The sequence below is a fragment of the Osmerus mordax genome, chromosome 4, assembly GCF_038355195.1.
Source record: "Osmerus mordax isolate fOsmMor3 chromosome 4, fOsmMor3.pri, whole genome shotgun sequence".
Taxonomy (NCBI): Eukaryota; Metazoa; Chordata; class Actinopteri; order Osmeriformes; family Osmeridae; genus Osmerus; species Osmerus mordax.
Window position 1 is genome coordinate 9,035,723 of NC_090053.1, and position 15,660 is coordinate 9,051,382.

General features: G+C 44.3%; 1 protein-coding gene across 1 annotated transcript; it reads left to right on the plus strand.

The window, feature by feature from the left end:
* The first annotated feature begins 11,165 nt into the window (after positions 1-11,165).
* On the plus strand, positions 11,166-13,356 carry LOC136942247 (zona pellucida sperm-binding protein 3-like). Its single transcript, XM_067235096.1, has 8 exons — positions 11,166-11,666; positions 11,752-11,870; positions 11,946-12,031; positions 12,200-12,374; positions 12,455-12,566; positions 12,640-12,722; positions 12,893-12,987; positions 13,070-13,356. Exons 1-8 carry the CDS (start codon positions 11,166-11,168, stop codon positions 13,144-13,146), a joined length of 1,248 nt encoding a protein of 415 aa, XP_067091197.1. The 3' UTR covers positions 13,147-13,356.
* Positions 13,357-15,660: the final 2,304 nt, after the last annotated feature.

A 15,660-nucleotide genomic window follows, 5' to 3' on the forward strand; every position in this document is an offset into this window, starting at 1 on the left:
CCATCCAATGTTCTGCTGCATGCACTGGTTTTCCTTCTAAAATATTTCACTGAGAAACGTCACGTTCGTGATGGATATAGAAGAACGCAACGGGCAGAACATGAAACAACAGTCAGGGCCGCAGGAAACATAACCATGATGGATCACAACGTGGCCGCACTGAGCTCCAACAGCCAATACTTCGATGGATAAGCGATAGCGTGTTAATGCTAACTCATTTGTCACAGTAATTAGTATGGACACGGAGAAAGTGAAAGAGTGGACCTTAACATTCTATTCCCTGATTGAACGGGCTGCTCCTATAGACTCCTATAGGGTTGGCATGGGAAAACGATCGAACACACACACAGAGAAGAAGGGGTCGAGATATGAGTCCGCTGAGCTCTCTGAAAATTGGTCGTCGAGCCAGCGTGGTTACCTCAGCTTGTTACCTGGCTCCCGCTTGTTTGGGATACTGGAACCTGGACTTTTTAAATTTGAGAACGCTGTACAAGTCCAAGTGTCGAGGCCCCTGAGATGGAGACAAACGTGACGCTGTGGCCTTTTCACAATGCTCATTATGGAATCCAGCCGCTCCATAGTCCGTGGCCCTGCCTCCCTGTATCTGTATGCATGGAGATTTTCCAGCGAGATCCCTCAGCAGGGTTAGTCTTAAGCACACATTAAGCCGGTGTAATTACTACCGCCTTATTGGAGGACCTCAGGCCTGAGAGCTTTTAATGAAGGAACCAGAGGAAGATGGAGACTTGAAACCAGTAAGGCTCTGGAGGTAAGACGCAGAGATGCACACGCCTCGGATACCCATGTGCACGCAAAAACCGAAATGGTCTCGTGCGCGCTCCCTCACACACACGCGCGTACACGTACACAGGGATCTAGGACAGGGAGAAATGTGGCTCGGAGAGACACAGCGGCACATGACGTGCAAACAACACGCCTTGTACTGTGCATACACCCCCTTCGCCACATACAACGACAGCCACGCTCCCAGGACAGCTCACAAACAAATGAACCGTTATGTGACCCTGCGTGGGCCACGACGACACACAACCTCTCCTGTTCTTTCTCTCCCGCACAGGCAATCTATTTTTTTCTCCAGCTCATATTATACAATAACTCCCCAACCCCGTCACCCGACATGTTCATGTTCCCGGCCTTTTCAGGCCAGTCCAAGGTTAACCAGCTCTGCGCTCCGATTCCTGAGACGTGCAGAGCACACGCCTCCGTCCATGTTCACTGGAGATAAACGGACACAGAATGCACATCAAGTATTCTCTGGCTGCTCCTTCTCGTCTCCTCTGGTCGCTCAGATTGTACTCATCGCTGGCAGGAGTGCACATCGGACAAGATGAAAAGCTGCAGCGAAAACTCACATTGTCAAGATTGGCAGGCCAGGTGGCCATTGGCTTGCCAAGCCTGCTTCCTACACACACGGACACACAGGCACAGACACGCACACTCAGACACATGCAGACGCACGCAAACACACTCTGTCTCAGTGTCTCTCACAACCTCGTCCCCTGACACATAAACACAAACACTCCCTCTCTCATCAGGTCGGTAATAAGCCCTCTCAACCAAACAATGAGCCTCCCACGGCTATGATGGCAGGTAAGGGCCATCTCCTGGCCAAATAACCCATTTACTGGTCAATCACCTCAGAGATGAATAAGAGCACAGGTGTAAATCACACGTACTGTAGCAGAGGTTTGCTATGTGTAGGGTGTGTGAAATCATGCTGTCGTTGTTTTTGAAATTTCATAAATGTTTGTGTTTTATGGTTATAGGAATGTTTTTTTTGTCTGTGTATGTGTGTGCTTTGAAATGTTTGCCTTGCTGCATCTATTTGAGTTTGTGTGCGCGTGAACTCTGAATGAATACAGGTTCAAACACACACGTCCTCTCTAAGTGGCTGTTGTTTACTTACCTAAACCATGGCCAATACAGTAACCTAAAAGGTTACACAGAGTTCAATGCCCCCACCCCCACCCGCACTCCTCTCCACAATAGGCCAGGGCAAGATGCCAATCATTGCTAATCACATAACAGACGAATGGACAGGCTTCTAGCTAAAGTGTCTGAGAGGAAATCTGATGGATGGCCATAAGTCATTACTATGTTGGCGCTGTCAGCTGTGTCAATAAACCAGTCTGTCTGCCCTTAGGGATCGTCCGCCAAATTGAATGGGAGGATACTCTCAGCTGTGGCCGTTTTATCAGTTCATTTCATTTCTCAATGAACACATGTTAATCTTCCATCGAGCGAACGTTGAAGGGGAAACCTAATTGATGTTTAATGACTGGCGTGGATCAAACTAGGATTGTCGTCCGCCATTTCACATGGGTTTGTGTGTGTATGGGGGTGTGTTTTATGGCCGTTTTAGGATTTGTTCTTAATAAGTGACTGACTGCTTTATGTTTATTTGAAGCTCAGAGACATTGACACGTTTACTTGAGATTAAATGTGAATCAGCAGTTAAACCGTAGCAAGGGCCAGCTTACAAACATGAAAACACTCACGGTTAAATGTTTGAAACATCCAATTTAATCTGTTGGGTAATGACGGTAAACATGAAGTTACACTCACAAACATACAGTTTCACAGAGGACTGAGCCTTACTGAGCAGTGACATAATCTCCAACCAACAAGAACCAAGGAGCCAATTACAAGGCCCTGGTCAGCTGACATGCAATAGTGCTTCTGTGTGCTCTTTATAGAAATAAAGTTGGCTTAAATGTGCTGTTATCATCACCGAATTTGCTTTGCTTCAAAAAACAAACACACCCAATGACGTTCAGAAAAACCTCCAGTGACATTGAACTAAATGGTTGAGCCCCCATTTTTTTTCTCCATTTTCTATCGGTTAGCGGATAATAAATAGGCTAAATAAGCCACAAAACCTCATTAATATCACTGAAGGTGCAGTCCGCTACCTAAGAGCCCCACGGGGCCCCCTTTCTATTTATTTAGGAAATTAATACAGGAGGCAGATCGGCCCTGTTTCTCCGACCGTTGCAAATGCTGCAATCTGTCCACAGCAGCACCTTTTTTTTTCTTTCCACGGTTGCCCCAGCTAGACCACAAGGAAGTGTGTGTGTGTGAGAGAGAGAGACTGAGAGTGTGTGTGCGCCTTTGTGTGTGTGTCTGTGTTTTGTGACCTTGGTCGGGGGCTAATTATATGGAGGACACTTGGGGGAAAAGCACGTTTCCCAACCTCTAATGATTCATAAACAATTTTAACAGGCTTGAACTCCATTATGACCTTAATTAGTTTGTGATCCTTCAGCCCAACAAGCCTCCCCCCCACACCTCCCGCCACAATCCCTTACATACACACACACACGCCTCTATGGTCCCAAAGCTAGGTGGGGGGTGGGGGGGTAGGGCAATGTGAGCTACTGTGTAAGGGTTGTTAATCTTTCCCAGCATGCAAGCAGACCTCTTCTCCCATGCACACCTGCAATGCCACCTCGGGCCCTTGATAGTCTAAGTAATGGCCAGAAGCTATACCACCATGCATCACCCTGGCTTACGTCTGTCTAGCCAAGCAAGGTGAGGCCTGACCAGGGCCTGGGATGGGACACCGACTAGGGAATTAGGTAAAATGCAGAATGTCCATAATGCCCAGTAGGGGGCGATATTTCAACCGGACTGTTTAAGGCTGGAAGTATTTAACAGTTTCAAGTTCAAATTTGCCAATTGGAAGTTCATGTGACTTATTGGTCCTGCTCCTCCTCCAGTTTCTCCCAACTGTATCCTAGCAGTCTACCCTAAATCCCATATAGAGAGCTTCCTGTGCCAGTCCAAACTTACAGGTATTACCTGCAGTGCATGACTGTTGAATGTCTGTCTGCATCTCACCCTAATGAGATTGGGCATGACAAGGAGCCTTCCTGCTTGATTAGGAGTCAGGAAAAGGGAAGCTGGAAAGACCTGTGGGGACTACCCCTCCTTCTAACGACCCCCAGTTCGCTTCCTAGCAGCGCGTCCTCATTTTGTTAGCCTCAGTGTGACTGTCTGACTGACACACTTCTCCAATCCACTCCTCAAGTGTTAACAAACCCACCACATTTGGATGATTTTCAAGGCGTGATGGAAAAGAAGCTGCCCGCACAAGATGAACGCACTGAATCTCTGGATCAGTTAGACACCTTAGTGCCCTCCAATCCCAGCAGCCTTTCACATATTCAGTGGGCCGCCAAGAGGGAATGGATCACTGCATAATAATATGCAATATAACCTATCCACGTTATTCAGTGTTACATACGTGCAGCACATACAACTTACAGCCCACCTGACAGCGTGACAAGGATTCCTGTGTGTATGCATGATGATGTGTGCCCCATGTGTGCTGTGTACAATAGGTATGTGTGCTTACTGTACGCATGTGTGTGAAAGCGAATGCGTCTGACGATTTTTCGCTCCCACCTTGTCTGTTCCGGAGATGTGAGGTGGAGTGGTGACGCATGACTTGTCGGGGTCATATTCAAAATGCGTTCTTTGTATGCGTGAACGTGGCCGTGTCTGCCTGTCATGTAGCGGTGTATGCGAACACACGTGGACAATCACAGCGGGGATGCCTGTTTTTTTTGATGGGGAGTCAACTACATGCACACGCACACACACAGACACGCACACACATTGCTGGGAGTCGTCTACTGCTTGTGCTTCAAACAACCAGTCACAGCCCCCCCCCCTTTCCACCCCCCAACCCCCACCCCCCCCCCCGCCCCCACCACCCTCCATCTCCTTTCATGGATCTGAAACAACAGCAGCCATGGCTCTATGGAGTATCCGGCACGTACACCGCATGGGAATTGTGCTGCCACCTAGCTCCGTGCACTTTAAATATAATGGCATATCGCTTTACCCCCAGCCACCCACCTACCTGGCTGCCTCGTCTACCCTGCAGTCTCCTGGGTCTGCTGCATCAAGGCAGGCCACAACACTACGGGAGCCTTTGTAGGCTTCAATCAATTAGGAGACAGGGAGGGGGGGGGGGGGGGAAGAGAGGAGAGGGGGAGAGGGACGGAGGGGAGAAAAGGGAGAGCTGGAGCACAAGTGGGTGTCTAACTCCCCGGGCGGGTGTTTGTCGCATGGCCTCCTGGGTAAAAGGAGAAGGCTCCTGACTTTGGAACGAGGCGAGGAGAGCAGAGGCATATTCATCAGTGAGGGAGGGAGAGAAGAGGGGGCGGGGGGGGGGGGGTAAAGTGGGATGGCACACCTCTACACTGGGGACTTTAAACACTGCTTTCCTTTCCTGTCCTTTGTTCTCCTCATCTATTTCTGCTCACACACACACACACAGAGACACACAAGTGCAAAAACACACACACGGTCCCAAATGATCACACTCACATATTCTCACCCAAACACACATACTGTTAAACACACACACACACACACACAAAGCCCTTTCTTTCTCTCTCCCAGGGGCGCTCCACACAGCTATGGCATTAATCAGACTGCGTGCTGGTGGCGGACAGAGGGGGAATCAATTTCCCTTCCTGCCGACCACTCTCGTCCTCTCGCTCCTTCACCCGCTCCCTCACGCCCCCACTGGTGTCTGTCAGGCCCTGTGTTCCGCAGCGCTTCCCCCCCCCCTGCAACGAGGGAAGCATCAGACTCTTTCCTTGGAGAGGATGCTGAAGACAAGGAGAGGAGAGAGGAAGGGAGAGGAGGATGCAGGGAGATGAAAGAGGCAGATGAGACCAAGAAAGAGAAGATGCATACGAGGCGAAATGATGGTGGACAGTCCTGTATTACGTTAACTTTGATCCATTGCTATTGTTCTATCAATCAAAAAAATTGGTTGCCCTTTATAAGAACAAATGCATCTACCACCAACAATATGTTATTTGGTCCAAACTAACGAACCAACTAAATCCCCCCGCTAAACTCTATGCAGAGGGATGCATGCCCAGTTGACCACATAAATACTCCACACATCACACCAAATTAAAGCACTCTTCAGAAAGCCAGCAATTTATTCTTATGCTAACCTTTCTTTTATGCTATTTTTTGCCTTAGTGAGGGAGCGGTACAGTGACATTTCAAAAGGTTTGAACACAGTGCTTGTTGAAAATACTAGAGCAACTTCCTTTCAGACACCGAGATGACATACAAGACATTAAAGAAATACTATGTGCCAGCAAGCTGCGATGGAAATCATCTGCTTCCTACGGCATTAACATTACCCAACCCAATCCCAAAGTGCTGTGGTAATCAGAAAATAGGTGCAAAGTGTTCCCCTTTTGAGTGTCTACCTTATGCTTTCATTCTTTTTTTCCATCCTTTACAATGGACACAAGAGGAGGTTGACAATTATCTGCATGTACAAACAGAGACTGTGATTAGAGTGGAGCATTACTTTATTGATCCCAGGGGACATTGCCCTGTTACAGCCACATTGACAGGCACAAAACAAAGATTATGCACTACAAACTATGTTTGGAAAGGGTAAAAACACGGCACACCCTCTGCACAGGTGCTGGTTCCAGTAGAGTCATGTCAGAGACAACTGGTTGCTCAGAACTAGCAAAGTGAGAAAGGGGATTCCTCAGAGACCTTCGAGCCAGTCACTTCCTCTGAGTTTGACTCTTTGTTTTACTGGTCGGGTTTTGAGGAGAGTGCAATTGGAGGGAACAATGAAACATCACTTATCTCAGTGGCGTATTTGTAGAAAATCAACCAATCCATAATCAGAATATGAATTGGTATTGTATTGTTATGGAGGGTTAGAGTTTGAACATCAGTTGCTAAATAATTTCTATATTAACATTTACAATTTAGTCATTTAGCAGACACTCTTATCCAGAGCGACTTACAGTAAGCACAGGGACATACCCCCGAGGGAAATGCGTTGTGAAGTGCGTTGCCCAAGGACACAACATCATTTGGCTGGCCAGGAATCAAACCGGCAACCTTCTGATGAATAACCTGATTTCCTAACCGCTCAGCCATCAGACTCCCTATATATTGAATGGCTTCCAACCTAAGAAACAGGGAGTCACTTTGGGCTCACATCAAGGGGTCAAAGGATAAGTAATCCTTTAAACATTTTGGATACTCCCTCTCTCTTACACAATCTGCTCTATCAGGCCAACGACACACACACACGGACACGGTTCGTCAGGCCCACAAGCTATGCAACACTACACCAGAAATCACACCAGAATTGATCTGTGTTCTGAAATCCCTCCTTAGGGTTCATGTCCTCTTCTCATCACTCCATCTCTCATTACCACAGAGACGTCACCAGAGCTCTCACTGTATCCAACCTGACATGACTTACAGAGGGCCTTTGGTAACTGTAAGCTCATTCCAGGAAGTAGGCCAACCTTCAAATGAGGGACGAGTCAGTGACTTATTAGTCCATCACGACTTACATGCTCAAGAGGACGTGGCAAGGGGGCAGACTTTGTCACGGTTAAGGAACACTTTGTACGCACTGATTATCTGTCCATTATGAACTCCAGTTTCAACGTTGCACTGCTGCTAATGGCAAGGTAAAGGTCCCAGTGTCCCACCAAGACACGTGCAGTGAGAAAAGAAGTTCAGGATTAGTGGATGGGATGAAAATTGAATGAGCAAGTGAAGTCATTAAACTTTCCTTGAAGTCCTTATTGCAGCTAAGCTTATCACAGACAGTAGTTCATGCATGTGCAACGGGTGTAAATCTGTGAAACTCACTCCTCAAGTATATAACAGGCCACCCGCGCCAGCGAAGTTCTAGCTTTTCATTGGCGTAGCTGGTAGTGGTTGCGCTTGGCAAGTCAGAGTGGCGTCTTCGAGCCCAGCGAGTGGCGAACATTGGCCCGTAGACCTTGTGACAGAGCGTGGCCACGTCTGTTACACATGCATCATATTTCATGCAACCCAATCCAAATTCAGGAATGTTCTGAGCTACTCTAAAATAGATTACCCTTAGTTGTACTCAGTATTGATGGTTAGTGTTGAGCTCTACATTATTGACTAGCATACTGTGAGGCTAAACTCTCTTTTGCAGTGTAAGAGTTCATTAGACTGGCAAGCAAACATATTGGGCTTGCACAAAAGTGCTAAGCCAGGCTAGCATGCAAAGGTTTGTCTTGGTTGGGTCATTGTACTGGTTTAACCTGGGCTCAGTTGGATTAGTCTCGCTTGGGTTGTAAAGCAAGCTGTACAGTCGAGGGGTAATACTAGCATACAAGACTTTGGGTTTGAACACCTCAATATGATAATTAGCACCACCTGTGTGCAGTAGTGTGGTGTTTTGTGACACACATGCCACTTGAGGAGTCAGGAGCTTAATTACCGGGAAGTAAATAACAATGCCGCGCTCTACTCGACAGCTACAAACAACCTCATTGCTCCTTTCACACACTGCGCCAGCGTGGAACACAAGCATAATTTTCTTTCTGCCTTTCCCATTTCTCTGTTCACTTCGCTCTTCTTTTCCCAGCAGATGTAATTGTTTTGTGCTGTCGCTCAATCCTTGAGTGTTGTGATGAAAACTGAGGAAGTGAGGACAGCACCATGAGAGCGATTACGACAGCAGCAGTGTTGAGGAGAGGAAGATAATTAAAACGCAAACTCCGCCGTGATGAAAATGGTCCCGAGAGGACCTCACCGCTGAGGCTGCTGGTTAAAACACGAGAAGTCAAGTCATGTCGCCAAAACGGTAAACCAAGACTTAACACTGGTGCCACAGCATTGATCCTCCCATCTGCCAACAGACAATTTCCTGTCCACCCAGGGAGCATTTCCTGTTGGACGGCATGAAAGGCTGAGTTGCATGATCTGCCAGAGAGGTAGAGCCAAACCATCTGCCCCGGGGCCAAACCCGGGCTATGTTAGCTTCCCTACCCTAATGATTGGGTTAAGAAATGTAAGCTAATCCCAGCCGAAAGTGGCCCAATATAAAGGAACAGATTCATATGGTTTTTGTCTGAATTGTATTAAGAGCCAGTTGGCATTTTGAGATCTGAAGCTAGAACATTGGCTTTATCTACATCCTCTTAGTCAAGATTCACAGATTCACTACAGTAGTTTGTATCTTGACCTGATTATGCATTTTTGTACTACGACACGCAGTGCTTACTTATGAGGGGTGGACTCATAGCCTTCCAATTATGAGGTGCCTTTAGAGTTACCTGAATGTCTATAACCGTAGGCTAAGGCAATGATCCAATCTGCCTATTGAATCCACCACCAGTCACCATCGGATTATCAGCCATGTTTTTTCCTACTTGTTTTTATTAGCCCTAAAGCCTCCCTCTGTACGACATATTCATCTTCTGTAGGTTGCCATTCCCTTTGGAAATCAAGGCTTTACCTCTGTGCTGAATCAGCTAGCGGACAGAAAAAGAAAACAATGAATCAGGAAGTCTCGACAGTGCTCCTCAGCATGTCTGGACCAGATAATGACTGTGAAATCCCATTACTACAGGAGCTTTATTTGACGCAGGATAAAGTAAATACACAGAGGATCTGAGCCGATGAATTACACCTGTCTGTGGGCCTTTATCCATTGCTTAATATGGGCTGGGGCTGGGGGACCGCTATACTCACACTTATTGCTACTGCGAAAGTAAGATGCTGAGAGGAATAGAGATCTAATCCATGGGCAGGCTGACTTGCTCTATGCAGCCCAGTTGGTGAGTTTGTTTACTCTCACGTCATAGCTCTGTATCCCATGGGACCCATGCATGTAGCCTACGATCTATACTGAACATTAGTTTTTACTGTGGTAAAATACTGTGCACCATATGTTCTGAGTGTCCTGTCCAAAAATACTTTCTTGCACCAAGGCCTCGTGTGACCTGAGAACATTTCTTGACGTAATAACTCGTGTGGTCTCTGGGCACCTCTATAGATGCAAAACAATGCATATCTTTTTATTTATGTCTTCTCATCCTGCAAATGCAGCCTCAAGCTTCTTTTTGCGTACTCTGATTACAAGGTTTAAAAAATAAATAAATTAAATACTGCAAAACAATGTTCTTGTTTTTATGATTTGGAAGAGGTTTGAGTAGGTTCGAAACAAGTATTTTTTAAATTACAGGGATGTGGGAAAAAGTCCAAATGAAGAGAGCTATAAGATGGCTGTACACAACTCAGCAAAACTGTTAAACTGATTACATGTACTTTACTAGTTGAAGGATTTCAGTCAATCAGACATCAGGCCTGCACACAGATTTAAGGTACTTCACAGCCACAATCTCTATAATGTAACCATGTACAATATGCAATCATAAGCTGCCACATACCAAGATCTCTGAAATTCACTGTGCTTCTGGAAGTTAGAAAATTACTTTAAAAGCCACAGGGGAGGAAGAAAAAAGCAGTTTGAAATGAGCTTCAGATGGAAAAAGGGGTTGGATTTGCAGCAATAGAGATTTGAAGAGAGAATGATCTAATATAAAAACTAATGTGTAGTCATCTGCTAAAGTAGAACCATTTTCTGGCATAATGGAAAATTTTACAAAGTACTTGAAAGTATGTACTCAAAATAGTACTTTATTCTCAAAAATATTTGCTATGACAAGTTTCACTTTAAATGTTGTTATTTACTATTACTTTAATATATTTTACTGATAATTATCTAGCAATTTGACAGCACCAGGCATCTGCCTTATGAACATTGTTTAGATGCCAGGTGATAGAGGGGTACATACTGTATAACTATTAAAAAAAAACTGCTTTATGAAGTAATGTTTATATAGCATGTTACGTCATGCCATACTATGTATGCAGCCAATATAGCACACTACTGTTACCTACACACATTTGGAACAAAACTAAATTGAGCTGACACTTATACAAATTAAAGATATGTAACCATGCAAATATGAACAGGCTTTGGAAGTAAGTGTTCCAACCCTTAACCCTCATTATTGAGGAAGCTGGTGTGATCAAAGTGAAGATGGACACCTCATTTACCCTTATGTGTGATTGATTCTATTTTATTTAGTCAGGCAGGCAGAAAATATCTCACCTGCAGAAAGTAAGGGTTTCATTTACTGTGACTCATCCATTATTCAATTGCACTTGTGTAATGGAACAGGTCTGGAAATCCATTAAGCAAATCAAAAATGGGGAGGGGTTTGCAGTAAAAAAAAATACAAAATGGCTTCCTTGGTTCAAAGTACTTTTGTTAAATATATAAACATACAAACGTAATAATGAAGTTGTCTGTTAAAATGCTTCTACCTGCAGTTGGCTGTTTAGCTATGGCTCAGTCATTTCAATGGGAAAGACAACCACAGTTTCCAGCAGCACCTGCAGAAAGTAAATTCCCATGGCCACAAAACGGACCTGTGCAACTTCCCCCACAAAAAACAACAGAAGAACCTGTCCAAGTGCTTGCAAGACGACATGGATATTTGAAATCTAAAGAGACTTCTGAGGAATCTTTTACTTGGAAGTTTCCAGAGAATCCTGTCGAAGAAGCAAGTCCTCAGCGTTTTGAGACTAGGCCACCTTCTCACGCTTACAACGGCGTGATGGTTCAGTGTGGGCCGAACTCCATTCGTGTGGAAGTCAAGCAGGATTTATTTGGTATCGGTCAACCCATCAAAACAGAAGATCTCAACCTTGGGGGGTGCAAGGCAACGGGCGAAGATGCTAACTCTCGGGTTGTGATTTTTGAGTCGGAGCTAAACAGATGTGGCAGCGTTGTAACGGTAATTTGATCATGTCCTGTTTTTACCATGGCTAGGCTTAATTTGAGAGAGAAAGGGGGAAATGGTTTTATGGTACTGTTTCTAGATTGCTGAGGATACACTTGTCTACGTTTTCGTCCTCCAATACAAACCAACTGCTCTTGGCAACACTCCGATTGTACGTACGTCGGAAGTATCAACTTCCGTGGGGTGCCACTACCGATGGTAATTACCAATGCCACCTCAATGTACTCTCCTTCAGCGGAGCTTGCCTTGACATAATTATTTTTTGTTTTACAGGGAAGCTTTGAATCCCAATACAATTCCCTTTACCACCACCAAGGCTGTAAGGGAGCCATTGCAGTTCTCCCTAAAAACCATGCTTGGTAGGTAACATGGAAGGCCGGTAACCAAAACATTCCCTAGTATGTACGTCTGCCTTCAGAGTGGAAGGACCACCACCACTGTTATTCGGCCTTGGAAGGTCAACTGATCCAGAAAGGAAATTGAGGAAAGTATTCACACCTATAGTCCCTCTGATTTTGTCAACACAGATGATTGGAAAACGGAGAGACCAACCGCTGAGTACTTCTTGGGTGACATAATCAAACTAGAAGCTTCTGTCAGTCAGTTCCACCACGTTCCCCTCCGTGTGTTTGTGGACCGCTGTTCAACCGTTCTTCCAGACACCACTTCCTACACAAGCAATGCCTTCATTGAGTTCCATGGGTGAGTAACCTGTTAAGATCTTTCCTCAACTCGAGATGCCAAACTTGCCTCCTATGATTCTGTTTATATATACCCTTCAGGTGTTTGGATGTAAAAGTGGCAGGCTTAAACTCCCGGTTCATGCCTCGAACCCGAGATGACATCCTCCAGTTCCAAGTGGAAGCTTTAACCTCTTTAAATAAATTCAACTTGGTGAGTGTTTAAATCTTCTGCATCAGGTTTTGTTCCGCCACACACTAAACATCAGGAATTCTCTCCTCTACAGATCTACATCACCTGCAAGCTGAAAGCCACCAAAGCTTCTGCTCCTATTGATGCTTTGAATAAGGCTTGCTCCTACTTTGATGGGTAAGTAGGCTACTATAATAGCCTTTCCAGGGTATGTTTGCAGTAAAGTGTCCTTATGCAATGGAGATTTCAAATTAAATTACCTTGTATAGATCTTCAAAACTCTCTAGTTTTCTGAGGTGTATGGATGCCGAGTGGTAAGAAAGGGTATTTGCCAACTCTATGCCTAGGTGGTCGGAGTCCAGTGGAATAAACAAGGCTTGTGGCTGCTGTAGCACAGAATCTAAATGTGGCCCAGAGGTGCAGCATCTGCTTCACGCACCAGGTATGTACTGTAGCCTAGTAACATCAATAACTAACGTGCAAACTGTGGCAGTAAAATTATATGGATCTTGCTTTCTCTATAGGTGTGCAGTGGGAGCAGGAAGTATCCCTTGGGCCAATCAGCATCAAGGACAGGTCCCTTAACAGAGGGAAAACCTGAAATGTTGCCTGGTGGGGGAAATGAATAAAAAATTACCCATAAATCCATGCTTGGTCTTCATTGAATGCCTCAACATGATTCATGCAAATTTGGCAAGTTATGGAAATGAAGGCTTTTGTGAGCTATGTATTTTGGGGATTCAACAAAGCCTGACTGTCGTTGGCCAGTTCAGTGTGATCACCATTTTGCTGTGAAAGTTCATAAGGTGTTGTGTAGACTATAAATTATTGTTGAACATTGTATTGGGCTTTGTCTTCTCATTGCTACACGTGCATTGCGTTTTAATGTCTGTTAAACTGAGGCTGTGACAGTATGAACATTTAACTTGGATCCAAAATCTGTAGTGTGCATGTGAGGAAAGGTGTGCTTGTCGACAATAAGGGGTAATTTGACCGTAAAGAATGAACTGCAATTCCACCACAAAATGATGCTACTTTGCTCCTAAATACTGCTGTTTTGGAGGATGAAAACCCATTTCAGTTCCTCCAACAAAGAGCACAGGGGTATTGTAAGGGATTGCCTGAGGTGTTTTCAGTTAAGTGCAGAATGTTCAGTCTACACCATTTACTGCATGAGAACAAGGTGACAATCTTGGTATTTAAACTCGACCTTCGAGTGGTAGTTCGCCAGACTAGACATTAACTGTAACCTTCTGCCATTCTGTGTTTCTATAACCTAAAAGTGTCTTGCTGATTTTCCTGGGAAAGTCGAAAAGAGTGCCTAGGCTACTGTGTTCACTGAACTACAACGAAAATTTGGCTGTGAAAATCTATGGTCTGAGACAATACAAATTACATTATAGATCCTCACACAATCGATTACAAGCTACATGGAGAAAAAGTAACTAATACCACACCATTTAACTCATCCACTTTAATTAAAGGGTTTATTTGATGTAATTGAGAAAACGGCTCCACTCGAGTGTTTAAGTGAACGTGAAAAAAGAAACTTTTACTGTAGTTCCTCTGTAAAACTGCATAAGTTCATGAGATGAACTTGAATAATATGTTGTGTAATATCTATATTCATAGATAAATTGAACATTTTAATCTTGGTTGTATCAAATTGTTAACTAAATTACAATTGATCACCTGTCAACAGTTGAGGCTTTTGTGTTTAGCATTTGAAATCCACTCTAGTGTATGGCTAATGCTGCCAATGTGCCATTCCCATTTTGAATCCTCCTCTAAACTCTTTACAGCATTTCACACCACATAATCTTATTCCTTCACACAGTCATGCAAATTCATTTGGATACTTTATCGAACATAATTGGTGTGGAATTGGTCCAAAGCCTTCTGCATCACATCTATTATTCTCCAAGAGTTATATCCGAAGCATAAAAAACTACTGAGACAATTAAATCAATTATTATGTAAATATTCAAATATGACTTGTGATGAAAAAACAAGCGATTAAATACTTTAAGTTTGGATTTTCTTTTTGTGAAAGACTATGAGGTTATAATATTTATGTTGCTGTTAATTATTATTTGAAAGTGAAGGCTCAGAAATTAATGAGCTTTACTTAACCTTCTAGAACTAAGCAGCAAATGTGGCAGGTTTAACTCATCAATCTCCTGGAAATACTGAATCCTTCATTGCCTCCATTAACCCATGTGGCTTTGCCTATTCAAACGTTCACAAATATAGCAAAAGGAACTTCATCAACATTATTTATAAAATTTATATTGAATTATCTTGAGAACTTTTCGCTCGCCCTAATTTGCACCTCCGAGGTGTTGCATGCGTCATTGTGTACAGACGCTCACAAATAATGCCACTCTAGGGGCAAAGGGAAGAAAAATAAGAGCTTTCTCTGAACAATTCAGACACATCCGTGTTGATGCAATAGCCATCTCGGACAAAAGACCTCATCAGTTCGTCACAGAGATAATTCCAAGCCATTTCCTGGGCTTCCTTCTCTGGGTTGTCAGTCAAAGTCTCATTTACACCTCCGTAATTGGGCAGTGTGAGTGGCTCACTGCATGGCTGGCACTCGTCTAATGAGAAATCCCATGCACTGCTGCCCCTCTCTTTGCCTCCCCTGGGTATGAGCTCTGCAGTGGTGAAATCGTGTGCGTGTCTGTGCGCATGCCTAGAGGAAGGGGGCAGGGGTGTGTGTTGCTTACCGGTGTGTAGTTTGTATGTGTGTGTGTTTGTGAAGGGTATGGTTAAGTGTATGTGTGTGTTTGTGAACTATATGGTGAAGTGTTTAGAACCTGTCACCAACATGGCTAAGTGCCTTGTAAAAGAGCAGATACTTCATGCCAATAGGTACTGCATTGCGCCAATTCCTAGTTAATCTTGATGCTCTGTTGTGGTTTTATATAACAAATTATACGATTTACAGGCTTTCAACTCTTCCTGATGGCTTGTCAGTATCTCCATCAGAAAAGACAATCTGCATGCATTTGCATGTTCTATTTCTTATCGGTTCTCATTTGGAAAAAAAAGATCTTGCGTCTACTAATTTGTTTTGTTCTCACTGTTAGTGCTGAATGTTTTGCTACCC